Raw genomic sequence first — 18,373 nt, 5'->3', positions numbered from 1 at the left:
GTCTGTGTCCTACCATAAAAGAACATTTAGACATTTTGCACAGTCCCAATATCTCTGAATACTCTCTTCCTCAGGTGCAGGTCAATATTCATTTCTATGATTTGATCAAACATGCAATGCTCAATCAAACATACAATATAAACTTTGCCTCTCTGTACTATATCTATACTTCTGTTTAATCTTTCGAATGTCACGTAGCTGGAACGCTCGCTAATTTACGGTGAAAACATTTTTTTTGTCTTGTGCGTTGACCGTATGTCAGCAGTGACCATTGCCCAATTGGACAACGGTTATCTTCCCTTGTACCCACTAGCCAATTGGTGTACTCATTTCATTTCAACCCCGAAATGAGAGAAGGGGTGTTGTCCTTATATGGTAGTTATAGCCTTATATGGAACAAGGTCGGAGGGACATCAGCTACGGCTGTTTAGTGTCACTTCCACCAAATTCTAAACTACGATTCTCAGAGATGGGACCGACAGCTGGCGGATGACCTACTCTTAACTGACGAAGATCTCAGCTTCTACTTTTACTGCAGTGTGGATCAAGGATGCTTCTTTAAAGACTTTACAAAGGGTCTCAAGATTTTTATCTGAATGGACTGAACTTTTCACATGTTATCCAATGCTCTTAGGAGCGTACATGAATTTAATTACTTGAACTGCTAAGTTGAATGCTGGATGAGACAAGATCATACACTTTTTAGTTTTTCACAGCGAATGATTAATTTTTTATATCGCTTGATTAAAATAAGTCTCGTTCGCAGCTCTGTTTACTCCAGAACATACGTTTCACCACGTTTAATTTCGGACCAGGAGTCAAGAAGCTTCACTATGACCTTCTCGTGACGGGACTGCATACAGAGCACACTGGGTCTTATTGACTGTAAAAAGACATTGAAACTTTGACTTTATTTTGGGGATTTCCGAGCTGACAGTAAACATTGTCATGACTCCCTTACGAAACCAACATGTTTTTTAAACGTTTTTGCCTTTTAACAGTTGACTGTTAACAATTCGTGAGTAAGAAAAAACACCGAAGACAATCGGTTCGAAGTATATTTGTTACAACCGAAGCGACTGACTCGTCTTGCTTTTCAAGACGTGAAAACGGATCGTAATCTCCTCCCCGCGCAAAGGAGTCCCACTCTGTCTGTTGTTTAACAAAAGTGTGACAGGATAGCATGGCAATGGTAGTAAACCAGTGGCAAGAGAACATTTCGGCGGATCCCGGGTCCCAACTGCAGATTTGCAGTCAGGAGTCTGGAGGGACACCGGGAACACCCTCTGGTTCAACTCCAGGGAACGATGCACTTTCTGGGGACAAAATCCCTAATGTGGACTGCATGGTATGTGGGGACAAGTCCAGTGGCAAACATTATGGTCAGTTCACCTGTGAAGGCTGCAAGAGCTTTTTCAAGCGTTCAGTTCGACGGAACCTGAGTTACACCTGCCGGGGTAATCGCGACTGTCCAATCGACCAACATCATCGCAATCAGTGCCAATACTGCCGCCTGAAAAAGTGTTTAAAGGTTGGCATGAGGAGAGAGGGTGAGTATGACTTCGGAGCCAGCGAAGGCTGCGTAGACTCCCGTGCGTTTACATCCTAATGTCTTCTCATTTCCAACCTATTTCATAGCCTTGATCACGAGACCCGTTGACTGTAGGCTACTGTGTTTAGTTGCTTCGTTGAGGTCTCTGGATTTTTTAAGAGTATAATCTTGAAGAAGTATCTGTAATGCCACAAATTCTAGATACCACTCTCTAGTCGGCCATTCGCTCGCAAGAACTGAAGTAGTTCCTGCATTTCAGATAGCCCATTTCAGGCTGCTCCGTACAGTCCACAAGTAGCCGATGCAATTATTTTGCTCTTCTCGGGTGAGAGACCTCTTTGTTTTCCCATTAATTATGGTGTTTGCTTCCCGACACCCTAGCCGCTACCAAATGGTTCCCCTACATTTATTGTATTGTGCGTGATTATGGACTGGTCAATTAGACTTAAAGAGTGGCCGTGACAACGAGTATTTGGAGTACAACGATTCACTTCTAATCATCAGTCAGTTCGCACTCATTCGCGTCTTATTCAATCACAGTTTGTGTTCATTACAGCACGCGAGCCGCGGACACCTCAAATCTTTCGTGTGCGTGCAGTGATCGACTCTTTTTGGTATCTCATTTAAGCTGTGCTTATAAAAACGTATTCAGAGGAAAGATTTACAACTGCTACATTTAAGCATAAGATATCTGATGTGTTGAAGACATTCTAGCTCATTGTCCTGCGAATGAATATTACTCCAATGTCATCATACCGAGAAAAGTGAAAAGCATTTCCTCTTTTTGAATAAGCACTTGAGTTCCGCTTTATTGTCAGTTACAGTCTGACGCGGCTTTCGGATAGGCCTATCGCTTTGTGACCTCTCATTGCATAATGTTTTCAGATTCTCTCTGATGGACCAAGTCGTAGTAATATTGGCGCTTGCCAAGTGATACATGTAGCCTTAACTTAAGAGAAGTTGTCTCTGTTCAAGTTCTCGAAGTTATGTATCTTGACTAGATATAATTTACAAGTTACGTGTTAGTTAATTACATGTTCGTACAGGCGGATCACAATGATGACTAAAGGATGTTAAGCTTTAATTAGTTTAAACTATCTTGCTTTCTAAATCATAAATGATGTATTTTGGAAAGTTATGAGTCCCTACCTCCTCGCCCATTCCTGTAGCCTATATAAATGATGTGAGTTGCATTCTGAGACGTCAGTTACTTGTAATAAACTTGTGTAAAGGAGTTCTCCGGAGCGGCGGAGGTTTGTGTAAATGGCATACAATTCAGATCGTGTATAAAAAACACTTAGGGGCAAATTCAGCCAGTCACGCTTCCATCTGACTGATTGAACCCGAGGAGATCGCCTGACATACCACAGGCTGTTGACCTTTAATCTAAATAAGCATGAACAATGTAGACTATTGAATCTATTTCCATAAGTATGACTACAAGAGAAGATTGCAAAGAAGGATGTAAATATATACGCTTGCATTGCATATAAAAAAATAAATTTCCAGATTTTAAGTCGTTTTGAATCGATGATGTGCGGTAACATCCTCACAAAGCACATTAACTATGTTTGCACAGAGCAGGTCTCTAAAAGTAGCTTACAAACCGTCTGGCCAATTAATTTAAGCACATCCAAGTCAATCATGAATAAAGAATCCAAACTAGAGAGGCGCCTATAGCCTACTGCTTATAAGGATGCGTAACACAGCCTTTTAAATCTCCCTCTATATAAAGATACAGACCTATCCAACACCAGTTCGACTGACAAAAATCAAAGTAAGCTATGCTATTTGACTAAACAACATTTCGAGGCAGGTATGAGAGTCTGTTAGCGACAACGGTACGGTCTTTTTATTTCCTGTACTAATGTATTTTCTGACGGACAGGGGATACCCTAGTTGCCGCTGTTTTGTAATAGTCTAACTTGGTTTTAGGGGTCATGTGAGTGTTGTGAATCTACAGCAATCTAAACGTAAAATACATACGCCACATCCGTGCGTGACTGAATTAAAAGGGAAGATAACCACTCTGACGTGAATCAGAGTGATCAAAGGGATTTTAAATTTTCCGGTAAATACTTCGAGTAGCCTACTTAACTTTTTGCGCATTTACGCCAAGCCTGGGCTGTTACCCAAGCTCAAATGATTTGCAGCAAGGACCCTTCTAGTTGGAAGCACTAATTGAATGTAATTATTTTATTATGTTCTTATATTGTTTTGGTTTATACTTCTGACAATAAACTTCCAGGCACAGTTTGGATAACGTGTCTGATTAGCTATTCTTTTTTGGATCGTCGCAGTCACTGGCCTTTAAATTCCTTTCAGGGATTCATTAAAAATTCTTCCACTGTACAAATTAACTCCAATGGTATTTTGATCAGGGTTACTGAATCGACCATTTACGCCGCTCTTGTACTTAAATGAATAGAAAAGTTCATAGCCTACTGATTTGTTTTCCTACACACCATCACCACCACACGCTATCAAAGTTTAAAGTTAAAGCGTTACAGTAGGCTAAACCGTGGATAAGTCTGGTGATATAGTCGTGCAAACATCCTTATTTCTTATTTTTTGTTAAGTAGGATTGATTATTATTTTGACCTATAGTCTAGCCACGCCTTGCTTTTATTGAAACGTATATCAACTCTTGATTGTTTTCTACATCGCTTTGCCACTTTTTTGTATAGAGAGTAGTTCCATAATCTAACGGACACATGCGTGAGTCAACAGCAGCACTGTTTTCAAAACTTGTCGGTCTTGGCGCGTTAATGTCCCACGCATTTAATGTATGTTGCGTCCACTGTTGCAGGTAAACTGAAAAATTGGATCTACTCTCTCTCTCTCTCTCTCTCTCTCTCTCACACACACACACACACCCTTACCTTCCCATCCCTCCCTTGAGTTCATACATAACTGACGTTTTTTAATTATGCATTGGAGTCGCCTGACAGAGGACAGATAAAGAGGCACCTCATACAGTGCCTTGCTGTTGTATTATCACCAATAATCTACGCCTTGTGCACAGTAGGAACATGATTTCCAATTATGATTTCAAACAATACTCTTAATTCTTGGAAAAGGTGGAATTTTGTAAGAGGCAAACCATAGGTTAACTTGGTCAATTGAATTACATTTATGCTTCCAACCCCAAAAAGAATGATTAGATCCTTGATCTAAAAAGATGTAATCATTTTTGAGTGAGTGAGTGAGATCTCTAAAACATCATTCAGGGCTTTTTTAAGCCCTTGTATAATATATTCATACTTTTTTCCAAAAATAAAACAATATTAATTCACAGTACTTTACCCAGTTCCAGTATTATAAGCTTTTGCTCAGAACCTCACATTCTGATTAATTACCTCTTAATGTAATAATATGAGCATTGTCTAGAATCATTCAATCACAGCTTAATGTGATCCAGATTCTACTGAAAAGACCAGTACTTAAAACATTCACAGAAGAAAAACTGAGTGATGTAAATAATCAAATCGAACATTCAAATAGTATGTTTTTTGGGATTTTATTGTCCTGGGCTTCACGTCTAGCAGCATCTAGCAGCCGTTTTTCTAAAAAACATCATTAGACTGTGAAGCACTGGCGGATGTCAAGTTATGTAGATGACTAATAACTTGAGTAAACCTCTTACCCTTTCTGGTAAATTTTGTGAAACCAAGCAACATAAAACTATGGATTATGTTCACAAGATTCATAAGAATATCAGTTGCCAATGAACCATAAACACGTTAATTAGGCCATAATCACACACTAGTGAGCAATGAAAAGATGATTAGAAACATATAAAATCTAGAAGTGACTTGCTTGCGTGCTACAGAAATAAATGAGACAGAATAATGAGATACAAGGGTGTAATTCACTAAACTCTAAAGCAGTTTTGACATTGTGCTCTGAAGTGCTCAAAATTCCCACTCTGTACTCCCACAGTCATGTCACATGTGTTTTGAAATGAATGAGGACAAATCGCGCTGCTATTTGCATTGTGCACCACACAAACCCTCACTTCAAACCCTCTTGTATTTCTTTTTCTTTTTTTTCCTTTTTTTTTTTATCTTGGTCAGTTCTAGTTTTGGCTTTATTCTTTGGACAGCGGTGAATGTGATCAGTGTGTCTATTGAACCAGTGTTCCTTGAAAATGGGTCAAAGGGCTGCATTGTGAGTGCTTTGTTTTCCTTTCGGCACCTTACCAAAATGATGCATCACTCCTCCCATTTCGACTGCTCTACCTGTTTTTTTGCACCTACGGCTGCTCTTGGCGTGACTGAAATTCCAACCTGACAAAGGGTTTCTCTTGAGGAGAGAGCAAGTGTGACCGCCTGACAGATCCACAGGCTTCTGCAAGTATGTGCTGCTTCTGGAATGTTCCATGTGTACTCCTCTGACCTTTGTTAAATCAGAAAAAAGACCAGTATTGACTGAACAAGAAGTTTGACATTCACGCACAGAGAAAGACACAGTGAAGACTGATACGTTCACATACGCGCACACACAGACCAGCTTATATCTGAGCACACCCTCAATGTTGTACCACATATATACAAGTAGTTTTAAGAGAGTGAGAAAGTACTGTAAATATTGTACAGAAGCTTAAACAGTTATGGTAACGGTACATGTGTGACTTGTGCTTAAACAGTTAGACTCTGCTGACACAATGTGGCTGCTCCTTCATCCCTTCACCCATAACTCACATTCCCCCAAAGCATAGTGAAATATAGGTCGATGGAAAGTAAACATCAATAATAGACAGGTTCAAGGCAAAGTCCAAATGTGACAGCTCTCCAGGGAGTTTGGGAAAATATCACCTCACCTTTCTGGTAATCAACTAACCGTTGCCCTGTTGTGTAACTAACCCACAGTAGTAATTACACAATAAAAAAAAAACTGCATCAAACATAGGACTGCACTACATACAAAAACCCTCACAGGTTTTAATATGTTCCCTTAATTGACCAGAGGGAAATATATGAAAAAGTAAACTGAAAATATAAAATTCTAGAATACTGAACAGTTAAAAGCAAATATGACTGAATGTAAATTCAATGTAAACATTGTAAGTGCAAATGTTCTACATCAAATTTTAATGTATTCTTAATCTGTTGCTACTGTTTGTCACTAAAGCCCTAGTTGCTTATGGGTTTTTTTTTCTGTGAAATGTAACACTCCTCTACATTTTAAAATGGTTAGTAGAGAAAGAAAGGGAGAGAGCATTAAGGTTACAGCAAAAGAGAAGAACAAGAAAATCCAGCCGGAGTGACTGGTGACCTCTATGTGGAAGTCTTCTCCAAGATAGTGAACTAGCATTTAGCACATTCTCAAAATGATTTCGCAGTGTATTATCACAATTAATACAGTTAGCACAAGTATAAATATGCTAAAGCTCTTGCTCTTCTCTACCTCTCAACCTAAAGAGAGAGAGAAAAGGACTTAAAATGTCAAAAGGGGATAGGTACATGTTTGAACCGTTTACCCTCATTTTCACCCTGAGGCAAGTGCGCCTGCAAGGAGTGGGTGTTAGGAAACCCATATTTAGGCATGATATAAATTTGGGAGATAAGAAGAGCAAACGTACCAGTAATTACATGAATTCATCAGCAAAAACAAAGTGAGGTTGATGGAGGAGTCTCGTAACTTTGTACATAATAGCATATATTACACAGGGATGAGCAGTATTTGTGCAGTGAACCTTTTAAGGTATCGTTTTAGATTCACTTCACCAGACTATCTGTTCTGGCATCTTTGCTATGTTACTATGAGTCACTGGTCAAAGATGACCTTTAGTCAGAGGTCTGCTTGAACAGAGAGAGAACTTTTTTTTCCCTGTATAAGTGAGCGTTGATACATTATGAATGGGCAATCACCATAGTAAATAACCACTGTAAATAATAACCATAGTAAATAACCAACTGCACAGTCTTACTAAGCTATTAAAAGTTAACCTTCATCATCATTAAGGGCTCTACCTCTGCAACTGGTTTTTATGTAACTTTACACAAAAGAACTTTTCTAAGAGTGAAGAAAAAGTCCTTATGTTTGATATTTGACAGAGATGCTGGAGGCATGGTGCCCGTTGACAGACTCACAGTCAGTCACTTTTAATACTTTCAAAACTCTGCTTTCACCTCTCGGTGTCCCCTAGCCTCTTCTTCACTTTTCTGCCCTCACTCTCCAGTCATCCCTCTTTCACTCCACGAGGGGAAATGCTGATCACACCAGTGTTTCCCTCTCCCGTATGATTGCGTTTGGGTTCCTGTCACATCCCCTGATGTCTTAAACGTTGAGAGGCCCGCGTCCGGCTCTTTTTCCGTAGAGCCAGCTGCGGCACTTAGCCAAACATTACTGCTGAGCTCACTTACTTTCCTTCACTTTCTTTCTCATTCAGTTTTTTTTTTGTCTTATTTTCAGCTTCCTTCAAAACATGAAAGCATTTTCTTTATTCTGACCAAGGGTTCGTGTTCTTAAATTGTGTTATTGTACAGTTTTTTCCTTTTAAAAGCACAGTGGCCATGGGGAATACTTCACGCATGGAATGATGTTTTCTTTTGAGAGATATGTCTACCCTGTTCTTTTTTAAGTGCAGATGCTAGATTTCAGTTTAAAAAAAACATTTTCTGTCCACAACTCCACCTCTGCCTGTCTGTCTGTCTATCTATCTATCTATCTATCTATCTATCTATCTATCTATCTATCTATCTATCTATCTATCTATCTATCTATCTATCTATCTATCTATCTATCTATCTATCTATCTATCTATCTATCACCCTCTCTCTCACCCTCTCTTGTCCTCTCCCTCTCTCTCCCTCTGCTTACTCCTATTTCAATCTCTGCTTTGTGTGTGTGTAACAGTAGATGAAATTATCAGTCAGACATAGGGATTGCTGAACAGGTGTTTTCCAAATGAGCTTTGAGCCACAGTATGGCAGGAACGGCCTCTGTTTGGCCCCTGGGCCATGGCTGAACCATTTGTTTGAGGGAGGTGTGAAGATTCATTCCACTTTGGCAGGCTTCTGTTAGTCATTACTCATTTATGTGGAGCAAAGGGTGTATTTCTCTGATGGTCTTCACAGAAATTGAGGGTTGCTGTGTTCAGTGAAAGTGCAAACCGATGTTCATCTCTAATCCATATACTCTTCCTCCTCTCTCTCTCTCTCTTTCTCTCTCATAGCTGTCCAGCGAGGTCGTACATCCAATTCACAGTCAAGCCCAGGCCAATATCTGACCAATGGAAGTGACCCCTACAACGGCCAGCCTTACCTATCCGGCTTCATCTCTCTCCTATTGCGAGCAGAACCCTATCCCACATCTCGCTATGGAGCTCAATGCATGCAGTCCAACAACCTAATGGGTATCGAGAACATATGTGAGCTAGCAGCCCGACTGCTGTTTAGTGCCGTGGAGTGGGCCAAGAACATCCCCTTCTTTCCAGATCTACAACTCATGGATCAGGTAATGCTCACTCAGTAATGCCCCATTGTTGGAATCTGAGCAAATGAAGGCTTTGTTCATTCTGTACTGAATTCTGAATTATTTCTAAAAACAGAGCCTTTTTTTTTTTGACCGCATGTCCATATTCGTAGACACAGTTTCACTGTGAACTGACCTCTGGACTGCATGTGCAAATGAACAACAAAGCGTTCATGGCTCCAGTCACATGAGGTTTTACCAGCCTGTCATGGAAGGTGAAGCCTAGGGTCTTGTTCTCATCAGAACAATGTTTTGAAGTAGAGGCCATCTGTGAATTCCTCAGCCATGATGATAGTAGGGACGGGGGCCGAAAAAAAAAAAAAGCCCATAGTCTTAACTTCAGCCCTTCACACAGTTTTGTATTGTGAAGAGCTTTTGGCTGCAATGTGAACAAAGCCTTTCTCTGTACACATAAGGAAGGTTTGACATGTTAATCAGTCTTCTATTTTCCTGTTACATTTTTGCAAGTTTTGTTAAACTTCAATTTTACGTCAGTTGCTTGAACATCATTCTAAAATTAAAGATAATATTGCGTTTTTTTGTCTAAAATCACGTCTAAACTTTGTGGAGACTTCATCCATGTTCGAATCTTCATCTGCTCATGCACAAGAGTTTCCTCAACCTCCTGTTCACCTGTCGTTCACTCTGTGTATGGCCTGTGGTTGTGTCCCAGGTGGCTCTTCTGCGCATGTCATGGAGTGAGCTCTTCGTGCTTAACGCCGCTCAATGCTCCATGCCTCTTCACGTAGCACCCCTGTTAGCCGCCGCTGGCCTGCACGCCTCGCCCATGTCTGCCGAGCGCGTGGTGGCCTTCATGGACCATATCCGCGTCTTCCAGGAGCAGGTTGAAAAGCTGAAGGCCCTGCAGGTAGACACAGCAGAGTACTCCTGCCTGAAGTCCATCGTCCTCTTCACCTCTGGTAAGATACGGGAGAGAGCCCCTCACCCCGACCCCCTGTCTCTGTGTGTGTGCGCACATGCAGACACACACACTCACAGACCACAAACGAACACACACAATCACATGTGTACATGCGCATGCACGCATGGACGCGCGCGCATATACACACACACACACACACACACACACACAATCACTTGTGTGCACACACACACGCGCGTGCGCACACACATGCACACGCACACACACACACGCACACAAACACACGCATGATTAATATTTTCATCAGTGTTTAGCAAATTCGTTGAATTTATTTGGTCAAGTGTAGATTGTGCCTCTGGCATTAGTAATGTTTCTGGCCTTCCTGTACACACTAACAGGAAAACAGGGGACCCAGAGGTCCCCTGCACATTTGTTTTTATTTTTGAGTGATTCTGCCCTCCTTCATTTCCCAGCTCACCTTGTCAGAAGCACTTTTCTAGCACCTAGCTTTCTTCCAAACGGATGGCTGAACCCCTCTCTCTTAGTTTTTTTTTTTCATCCCTTGCTTCTTCATGCTTCCATCTATTATTGAAACCAGCCAGGCAACCCCTCGTCTCCCCCTTACTCCCACCAACATGACTGAATTATGCATGCTGAGTTACGGCAAGAGGGATTGGCTACAACCCGGCCCTGACCTACATAACCTCTGTAGCCCGGGGCATCAGCACGATCCACTCCAGCCAGACCATCCCCCCACAAGCCTCCTACCGAGACCTGCCAGCATGAGCTAACAGAGACAGACAAACTCTTGTGCCCCATAACCTTCGCCCAAAGGGTTCCATACCCTGGCCTATCACCCCTAATCACCCAGCTGGCGTCTAATGTCACCAACATGTCCTGATCGTCCATGCTTAATAGTGTGAGATCCCCACGCGTCCTCATACTGTGAGACACAAAGGGAGAGGGGGGCCCAGCGCTGGAGCGCTACACCAAAGCAAAGAACCGCGGCGCACAGACACGAAAGGCTTGTCACCACAGACAATCTCTCCAATGACTGATGCATTACCTTATTCAACACCCAGCAAAAATGCCAGGGACAGTAACTGCGGATGTCTTAATCGGGACTAATGTGATGAGGGCAGACATGGCAGTTGCGTTTCCACCAATGGGGTCATTGCTCCCATAGAAATATGAAGCAATTAATCTTTTGTTTCTCAGAACTGAAACTCAGCAGGACTAAGTTTATGCCTTGTCTAGTAATAAGTAGTATGACAAAGAGAATAGAGAATAAGGTCATAGGGTTAAAATCTTGGGACAATATTCCACACTAGAGTAAAGGGATGGAGGGGATAAATGCATTTTTAAGGTGGACAAAACCGTTTCAGCGCTGGTGTAATCAATATGTGTGTCTAGCTTACAAATAACGTTGTGTGAATTGAGTTTCCATTGTCATTTGGCTCTTGTCTTGAAATTGCTTTTGGAATTGTCCTCCATTCAATGGTGTGTATAACTCTCTCACCGTTAGCTTGAAATGAATTCATAGTGCATTATTTGTGTTGCTTGTCAGTCTCGTTGCTCGACAGAAAATCAGTCAAGCATTCCCATTGCTGGCATAGTGCCCTTATTGTCTCTCTCTCTCTCTGTCTCTCTCTGTCTCTCTCCTTCTCTCTCTCTCTCTCTCTCTCTCTCTCTCTCTCTCTTTCTCTTCTGCCCTTGCTCTCTCTCTGCCTGCCACTACAGATGCCATGGGTCTGTCTGATGTTGCTCACGTTGAAAGCATCCAGGAGAAGTCACAGTGTGCTCTGGAGGAGTATGTGCGGAACCAGTACCCCAATCAACCCAACCGCTTCGGACGGCTGTTGCTTCGCCTTCCCTCGCTGCGCATCGTCTCCTCGCCCGTCATCGAGCAGCTCTTCTTTGTACGATTGGTGGGGAAAACACCCATTGAGACCCTGCTGAGAGACATGCTCCTGTCCGGCTCCAGCTACAACTGGCCCTACATGCCTGTCCAGAGGGACCGCCCTATCTCCCTCCACTACAATGAAAACGGGCCTTGACCACACCTGTCGCTGCAGCCACAGCCCCCCCCCCCCCCCCCCCCCGCTCTGTGGGGGGGGCCAATAGAAAGACTTGGTTAACTGGCTGCTCCCTTCTTTCCATCCACTTCACTACATGCAATTTCCGATGCACCAGCCATTCATTCCATTAATGGGAATGAAACCCGCCTTTCATAATGGTCTTGCAGAATCTTCACCCGTTTCTCGAAGACTTAATCAACTTTTTGAACAAGAAATTGGCTGCTGCAGTGTCAGTCTTAAAAAAAAAAGAAAAAGGCCACGTCTTCAGAAGGCCGCTACTGATTTTGAAGAAACCTGAAGCCATTAAAACTATTGCCAATATTTTTTTTTCTTTTTTTTTTTTTTTTACCATGGCATTCTGAGAACGATCTGTTGTGTGAATGGGGGCCTGAAGACTACAAAGACAGTTTTAAGAGAAACTCAAGATTGTGTCCATATGTGTAGTAAGGCCTGAGCATCCAGTGTAAACATTATGATCAGAGTGGCTGAGTAATGGAGAGGAGGCTCATGGAGATTAACATCAGAGCCCTGATGGAACTGAGAGACAAGATAAACTCTCTCAGGACACTCTGAATGAAAAGCCATTGCCAAAGTGGAAAAGGCAAATAAACTGTTTGGAATTATTTTGTGGTATTAGTGAGAAAATTGTATTTGAGTTTGTTTCTAAGCTGTATTTACTTGTACTTAGGTCTCTGAAAAAAAAGTGAACAGTTGCAAAAGAGGCACTTGATATTTGAGACCAGCCAGACACTACCACCCCCCCTCCCCCCTTCTCTATGCTCTTCTCAGCTATCACCAAAAATTCAGCACAACCAGACAGAGTTAGCTGTCATGTCAAGCACAATGCCTGTCAACAAATCAGTAGTGCTGACTGTAAGCATTTCTACTTTAGCCTTTATTCAAGGAAAACACTAAACAGATATTTCATCAAAATTCTGAACCTCAGTGAGCATTGTTAGTTGATGCTTGATGACAGAGCGTCTTATGTAGCATTAATACCCTCCAGTATTCTGTTATTTTCAAAAATCTGTCAAAAAAAAGTTGAAATCCAGTTTTATATGTAACATGGCACTACAACATTTAAGACACCATATGAATATAAAAGCCATTGGGACCTTGGAAAGCAGGACCTACTGTTGTATTAGTTCACAGAATATTTCTATAAAAGTATGTTTTTTTTCTCCCTGTATTTTAGGTTTGGAAAAAAATTAATCTATGAAATAAAATCTGTTGTTCACAAATCTTTTGATTGCCTTTATTGCTTCGCTCTGTATGCGTGCAGTGTGTTCTAGTCAAAACATTTTTCAAACCTAAGTGAGGGCACTGTTCTCTTTGGGATAAAGCTGAAAATCTTCACCAGTACTAATCTTGAAACTTCACCCCTTCGAAAAAAAAAAAAAAAAAAAAAAACCCACAAAGCTTTACAGTTTGGTTCCAAAACATATTTTTATGTGTGTCCAAACACATGGAAAACGAATCCGTTTCAAAGAAATTTATGAATAAATAATCAATTATGTGTTTTTCTAGTTTATTCCATTTTGTTTTGACAACCGGTTTGTTGTTTACATCTGTCAGTCTTATCTTCAGCCTGTTTGAAATTGATCATGGTAGTAAGAAACAGTCAAGTCAATGGATTGGATCAATCAGTAAGAATTAGTGAGCTTTTGATTAGCATATTAGCATAATTGCTGTTATTGCAGCAGGGTGGATTCAAAACACACCCACAGTTAAAGTGTTAACAAGTTTCCTATCCCCAGAGGACATTCCAGTAAGACAGTTTACCCATTCAGACAAATGTACCTAAGCATAATCTGTAGCTCCCTTTACAGAAAACGGTGTTAGTTACCCCCTCAAACCTATCTACTGGTTTGGTAATTAGGCCAACCTTTCTCTCTTTAAACCTGTGTTGTTTATTGTTTATTGTGTTTATTTTTATAAAAGTGTATGAATTCTTGTTCCTCTGCTGAGCGCTCACACTCAGGATAAAACTTACAGGTGCACCATGTCGTTATTAAACCTGCTAGCAAGGTGCAGTATTTTTAATGAAGTGCCGGGGTAAGATAAAAAATTTTATCTATTTTATTTTTCATGGCACCTGAACATTATTAAAAAAACATGAAGAGGTGCATGTTGTGTAGTTCTCTCTCCCTCCCTCCCCCGTCTGTCCTCTTTGCCATGTAGCCTTGTGCCTCTCGACCTCCTCCAGTCTATGGAAATACTGATATGACTTTGAGAATGATTTATGCCTTCATTTCAGAAGTGTCACTCCAAGCATAACACTGTGACCCCAACACCCACATCTAGTATAGCATGCTGCCTCACAGAGAATATAAAACACATGTTGCCCCAAAGGTGTTTCTTTGTTCCTACATGTCTATATGTGCCATACTGGCAGCTCCCCAGAATCTCACGCTCTCTAAACGAAGATGAGCGGGAATTACACAAGTCATATGAATCATAATCATACATTCTGTAATGTTCATGACAGAAATTGATGCTCTGAGCGCGCAAGAAAGGCCTGTTCGAACATGGTAAACTAAGCACGTCATAAACATCTTTTATTATTTCAGAGGTCCTCAGTGACGACCTATATAATCTCTACGTATTGTCCCCGGTATACAGTGCCGATCAGGGACGAAGTGTGGAGTCGAATGAATCACGCAGCGCTGACAGTCGTTGTCCCAAGTCCTACGGTACCCAGCACACAGGTTATGTTTTTGCATGGATAACAGAGGCGCAGTCGTTATCATTTAACCCCTTAAACCTCCGCTATCTGTTGGGACACATTTTAAATTCAGAGCAAGGATTTTTAAAGTGGGTACGATTTGAGTGGAGGGAATTCTGTATGAGAGTATGTCGTAGTATGTACAGGCAGGGCGTGTGATCAGATCGACTGCTACAGTTTTGAACATGAGACGTTGGGGCAATTTGTCCGCTTCTGTAGGAATTTTTCAGCCATCAGTGTCCCGATCAATAGACGACACATCAAATAGAACTGAGGTCATTCTTTGTCTGCAAGAGGTCTCACTTATTGGCTCAGCACCAAAAGCTGACGGGACAGCTGCAGCTCAGACCTCCCCGCCGCAAGAGCTGTTCTCTCCAATACCGTCAGACTGAGCTTGATTTTGTCACTGCAGGGACACAAAGTGATGGAGCGTCCACTGCCTCCTCAATGTTTCCCTTTAACAGGGCTCAGTACGTGTGTCTGCATTTGGATTCAGCCACTGTATGTAATAATACCAAGCCCAGGACTGCACAATTGGCAATTACTCAAACCAAGACATTAACTTAGTCTGTTTGATATTGGTTTATATAGTTTGGAAAGACAAGCATAATATTGTCCGCGTTTGATGCTAACACACTCTCTTTGACCTCTGCTTTCCTTAGTAAATACCTTTACATTCCAAATAAGAGTTTAGCCCAAGTTTACCATCCATCACCAAAAACAAGGGTGGCAGCTGTAGCCTTTGTTCAACCTTCACTGAGCTAACTGTGCTGTTTGTGGGATGCCCCAGAGCTTTCTGCTCAAACCAAAATCCATTTCACATTCCAGGAAAGCCAAGATTGAATGGTAGCAATCCCCATTCTGGCCGCAGCTGGCAATTTAAGGTCTGGACATATTCTTCTGACCATCATCTTGTCCTTAACGCTCCTCACAAGAATACCAAACCCATCAGTCCCATGGAAAGATCTGGGGGGGAAAAAAAAAAAAACACGCCCTGTCCATCATGGCCAAACTGACCAAAAAATGACATTGCCTTCTGCAAAATAATGTTCCCCTACCATTCCTGCTATAAATCCTTAAAGAGGGACTGACTCCGATATATGGCAACAACATCAATATTAATGTGGGAGAAAGTTCCTCTAACACCAGTTCAGCCACAGTGCATCAATATTGATGGTGTTGTGCTCCATCCCTGCCGCCTTGTCAAGCTCCAAAATGGTAATTACTATAGGGCATTGGTTTCAAGCTTGCCACACCTCCGGTAAAACAGTAAATAATCTTATTACCACCCTAAACATAGCTTTTCTACATTGCTATGCATTAACTGCTTAACTGGGTGCAGCATATACTTTTGAGTTATTGTCTAATCTAGATAGAATGTGCATCTGGAAGGTGTTTGTTTTCGGCGGTGCTGTTTTCTTCCATTTTTTCAGTACATAATCAGCTTTCTTGTTATGCAGACTCAAAAAATGTATGGCACTATACAATTCCAATTCCTCAAGTTCCTCAAGTTATGTCCTTCAATTTATTTTATGAGATTTTGTACATCTGTACTTTTTTAAAAATAATCAGGGGGAGAGGCGCATGAGTTCAAGGCATCGTTATATATGTGCATTTGTAAGAGCATGAAGTACATATATTTTTGTTCTGCGAGCTCTGCACATCCATCGAATTGATATTTTATGATATTTTCTCTCAAGATTCTCTCCAGTTGTATAGGGGGCATTTAGCAATTAGATATGGTGGATTCATACGCTTTCTGTGGCTGTTTTGAACAGAAGACTATTTTAGATGAGTTTTGCTCCTTTTCATTATCGTTTCCATACTCCACACTAATGATAACATACTCTTAGCATTGCTATCTTCTCTGCTAGAGCACAAATATGATTATGCCGTAGCAGTTTCTGGGTCACTAAGTTAAATATTTCAGATGGTTTATTTTTAGAGCCGTCTGTTTCCACTTTGTGTGTGTTCCCCTCTTGTGTGTGCTTTGTCTCTCTCTCTCTCTCTCTCTCTCTCTCTCTCTCTCTCTCTCCCTCTCTCTCTCTCTCTCTCCTGCTGCCATGTCTTTAGGCATCATTTGACCCAGTAAGTTGTCTTTACATGGCCCTAAGGCATATCAATGACACATTGTACAGAAGGATGTTTTATCATTGATATTGAGCTGAAGAAAAACCTGTAAGAGCATAAATGTGTCGTTCATGAATTTAGTACTGTAATGCTAATCCTGTGGTCTCGTCTGAAGATGATTACTGGGTATCCTCTAGGAGTCAGTGTTTTTTAAGGCTCTGAACACATTCATCTAAACTTCATCAGCCCTCTGATTCAGGTTTGTGTACAGTTATGTGCCCATGTTGCACTGTCACATTGGAACTTTGCTGGGCTGATAATTGATTGCACAATCCAGCCTGACCGCAGCTGCCCTTTCATTGCGCTGATGGATCTGGTAAATTGGATCACCGCCATACTGTATTGAATTTTGTGGAATGGTTAGGCCAGTGTAATTGTTGCAAAATATTAGATGCCAATGAACTGTAAATACACAGTGAGAAAGTTGTTGAAAGGTTTAGAAAAAATTGGAATCATTCCTGGTGCCCTTCAGGCAAATGTCCCATGATGCATTTCACTCTGCCACATGTTGAATTGATGAACTCAGCTGCTGTAACAAATATAGTCCAGCGTGTCCTCATATCTCTATATATTGACACAGGCATGGGTCTGCTGAGCGTGATCATTGGATTCTTAGGATTATAGGATACACAGTTTTCATTCAGTTGCAAAATTTATTCAGGAGACAGGACATATTTAAGTTGCTTGATATTTTGAAAGCACAGAAAATTACATTGTCTTATATGGCTTTGTACAGTCTGTTACCATAATTATAACTACATGATTAGTTTGCAAATTTGTATAGCCTGAACATATACAAACGTATGTTTCTGCCTTGAAGTGGCCCAAAATGACTCGCAGGCAATGATAAAAAATCCTCACTGAGAGTGTTAAAAAGAAAAACAAGTCCTGTTCCCTCATCATCAGGTTTATTTTTCACCATAGACATGAATCTTTTCTAACTGATGCCATAGAGGTCTATTGTGTTCCTGCCAACCCATAACAGAAGCCCTGTCCAACTTCTCACCTGCATCATTGTTGCCTGTGGATCTCAGTGAAGAGTAATTGGGAACTCAAATTCTGGGACCAGCTTTTCCTTTGTTCCTTTAGTTGGATTCATTGACCCGGATGTGTGAGGTCAGAGCCTTGTTAATTGGCGCGGAGTGTTGCAGCTGCATGATTCTCAGTGTTTTTCCATGTGTACTTTGAGTCTGTGTGTGTATGCAAGCATTTTTCTGTCTAACCATATTCAATGGCCAAGTAATGCCTTTCTTGACAGGACTGTCAATTAAATGCAATCATAATCATTCTTTTTAAACACTACTGACTCATTAAAAAGGTTAGATCTCGATGATACAATTACTGATACATTTATCTATGTATGTAACTATGCATTTATGTATGTATGTGTATATTTACAGTGTGTATGTATAGGCTACATGCAGGTCAGGGTTTCCATCATCCAGTAATTACTGGTTTTTGCCTGGGAAAATTCACAAAAAAACTGATAAATTAAAACTTGCCGGCCAAAATGTCTGGAAATAATG

At 41.2% G+C, this 18,373-nt stretch overlaps 1 protein-coding gene across 1 annotated transcript; it reads left to right on the top strand.

Annotated features, from left to right (window-relative positions):
• The first annotated feature begins 482 nt into the window (after window positions 1-482).
• nr2f5 (nuclear receptor subfamily 2, group F, member 5) lies at window positions 483-12,295 on the top strand. Its single transcript, XM_030782392.1, has 4 exons — window positions 483-1,550; window positions 8,733-9,013; window positions 9,705-9,951; window positions 11,655-12,295. Exons 1-4 carry the CDS (start codon window positions 1,184-1,186, stop codon window positions 11,969-11,971), a joined length of 1,212 nt encoding a protein of 403 aa, XP_030638252.1. The 5' UTR covers window positions 483-1,183; the 3' UTR covers window positions 11,972-12,295.
• Window positions 12,296-18,373: the final 6,078 nt, after the last annotated feature.

This window comes from Chanos chanos, chromosome 8, assembly GCF_902362185.1.
Source record: "Chanos chanos chromosome 8, fChaCha1.1, whole genome shotgun sequence".
Classification (NCBI taxonomy): Eukaryota; Metazoa; Chordata; class Actinopteri; order Gonorynchiformes; family Chanidae; genus Chanos; species Chanos chanos.
Note: the sequence above shows the minus strand (reverse complement) of the source record. Positions and strands in the feature narration are given on the sequence as shown.

Excerpts from the sequence above, each read along its gene's own strand:
- nr2f5 (XM_030782392.1), top strand. The coding sequence starts at position 1,184 with ATGGCAATGGTAGTAAACCAGTGGCAAGAGAACATTTCGGCGGATCCC. Across the intron at positions 9,014-9,704 it reads ATCTACAACTCATGGATCAG|GTGGCTCTTCTGCGCATGTC; the intron begins GTAATGCTCACT and ends GTTGTGTCCCAG. Across the intron at positions 9,952-11,654 it reads CATCGTCCTCTTCACCTCTG|ATGCCATGGGTCTGTCTGAT; the intron begins GTAAGATACGGG and ends CTGCCACTACAG.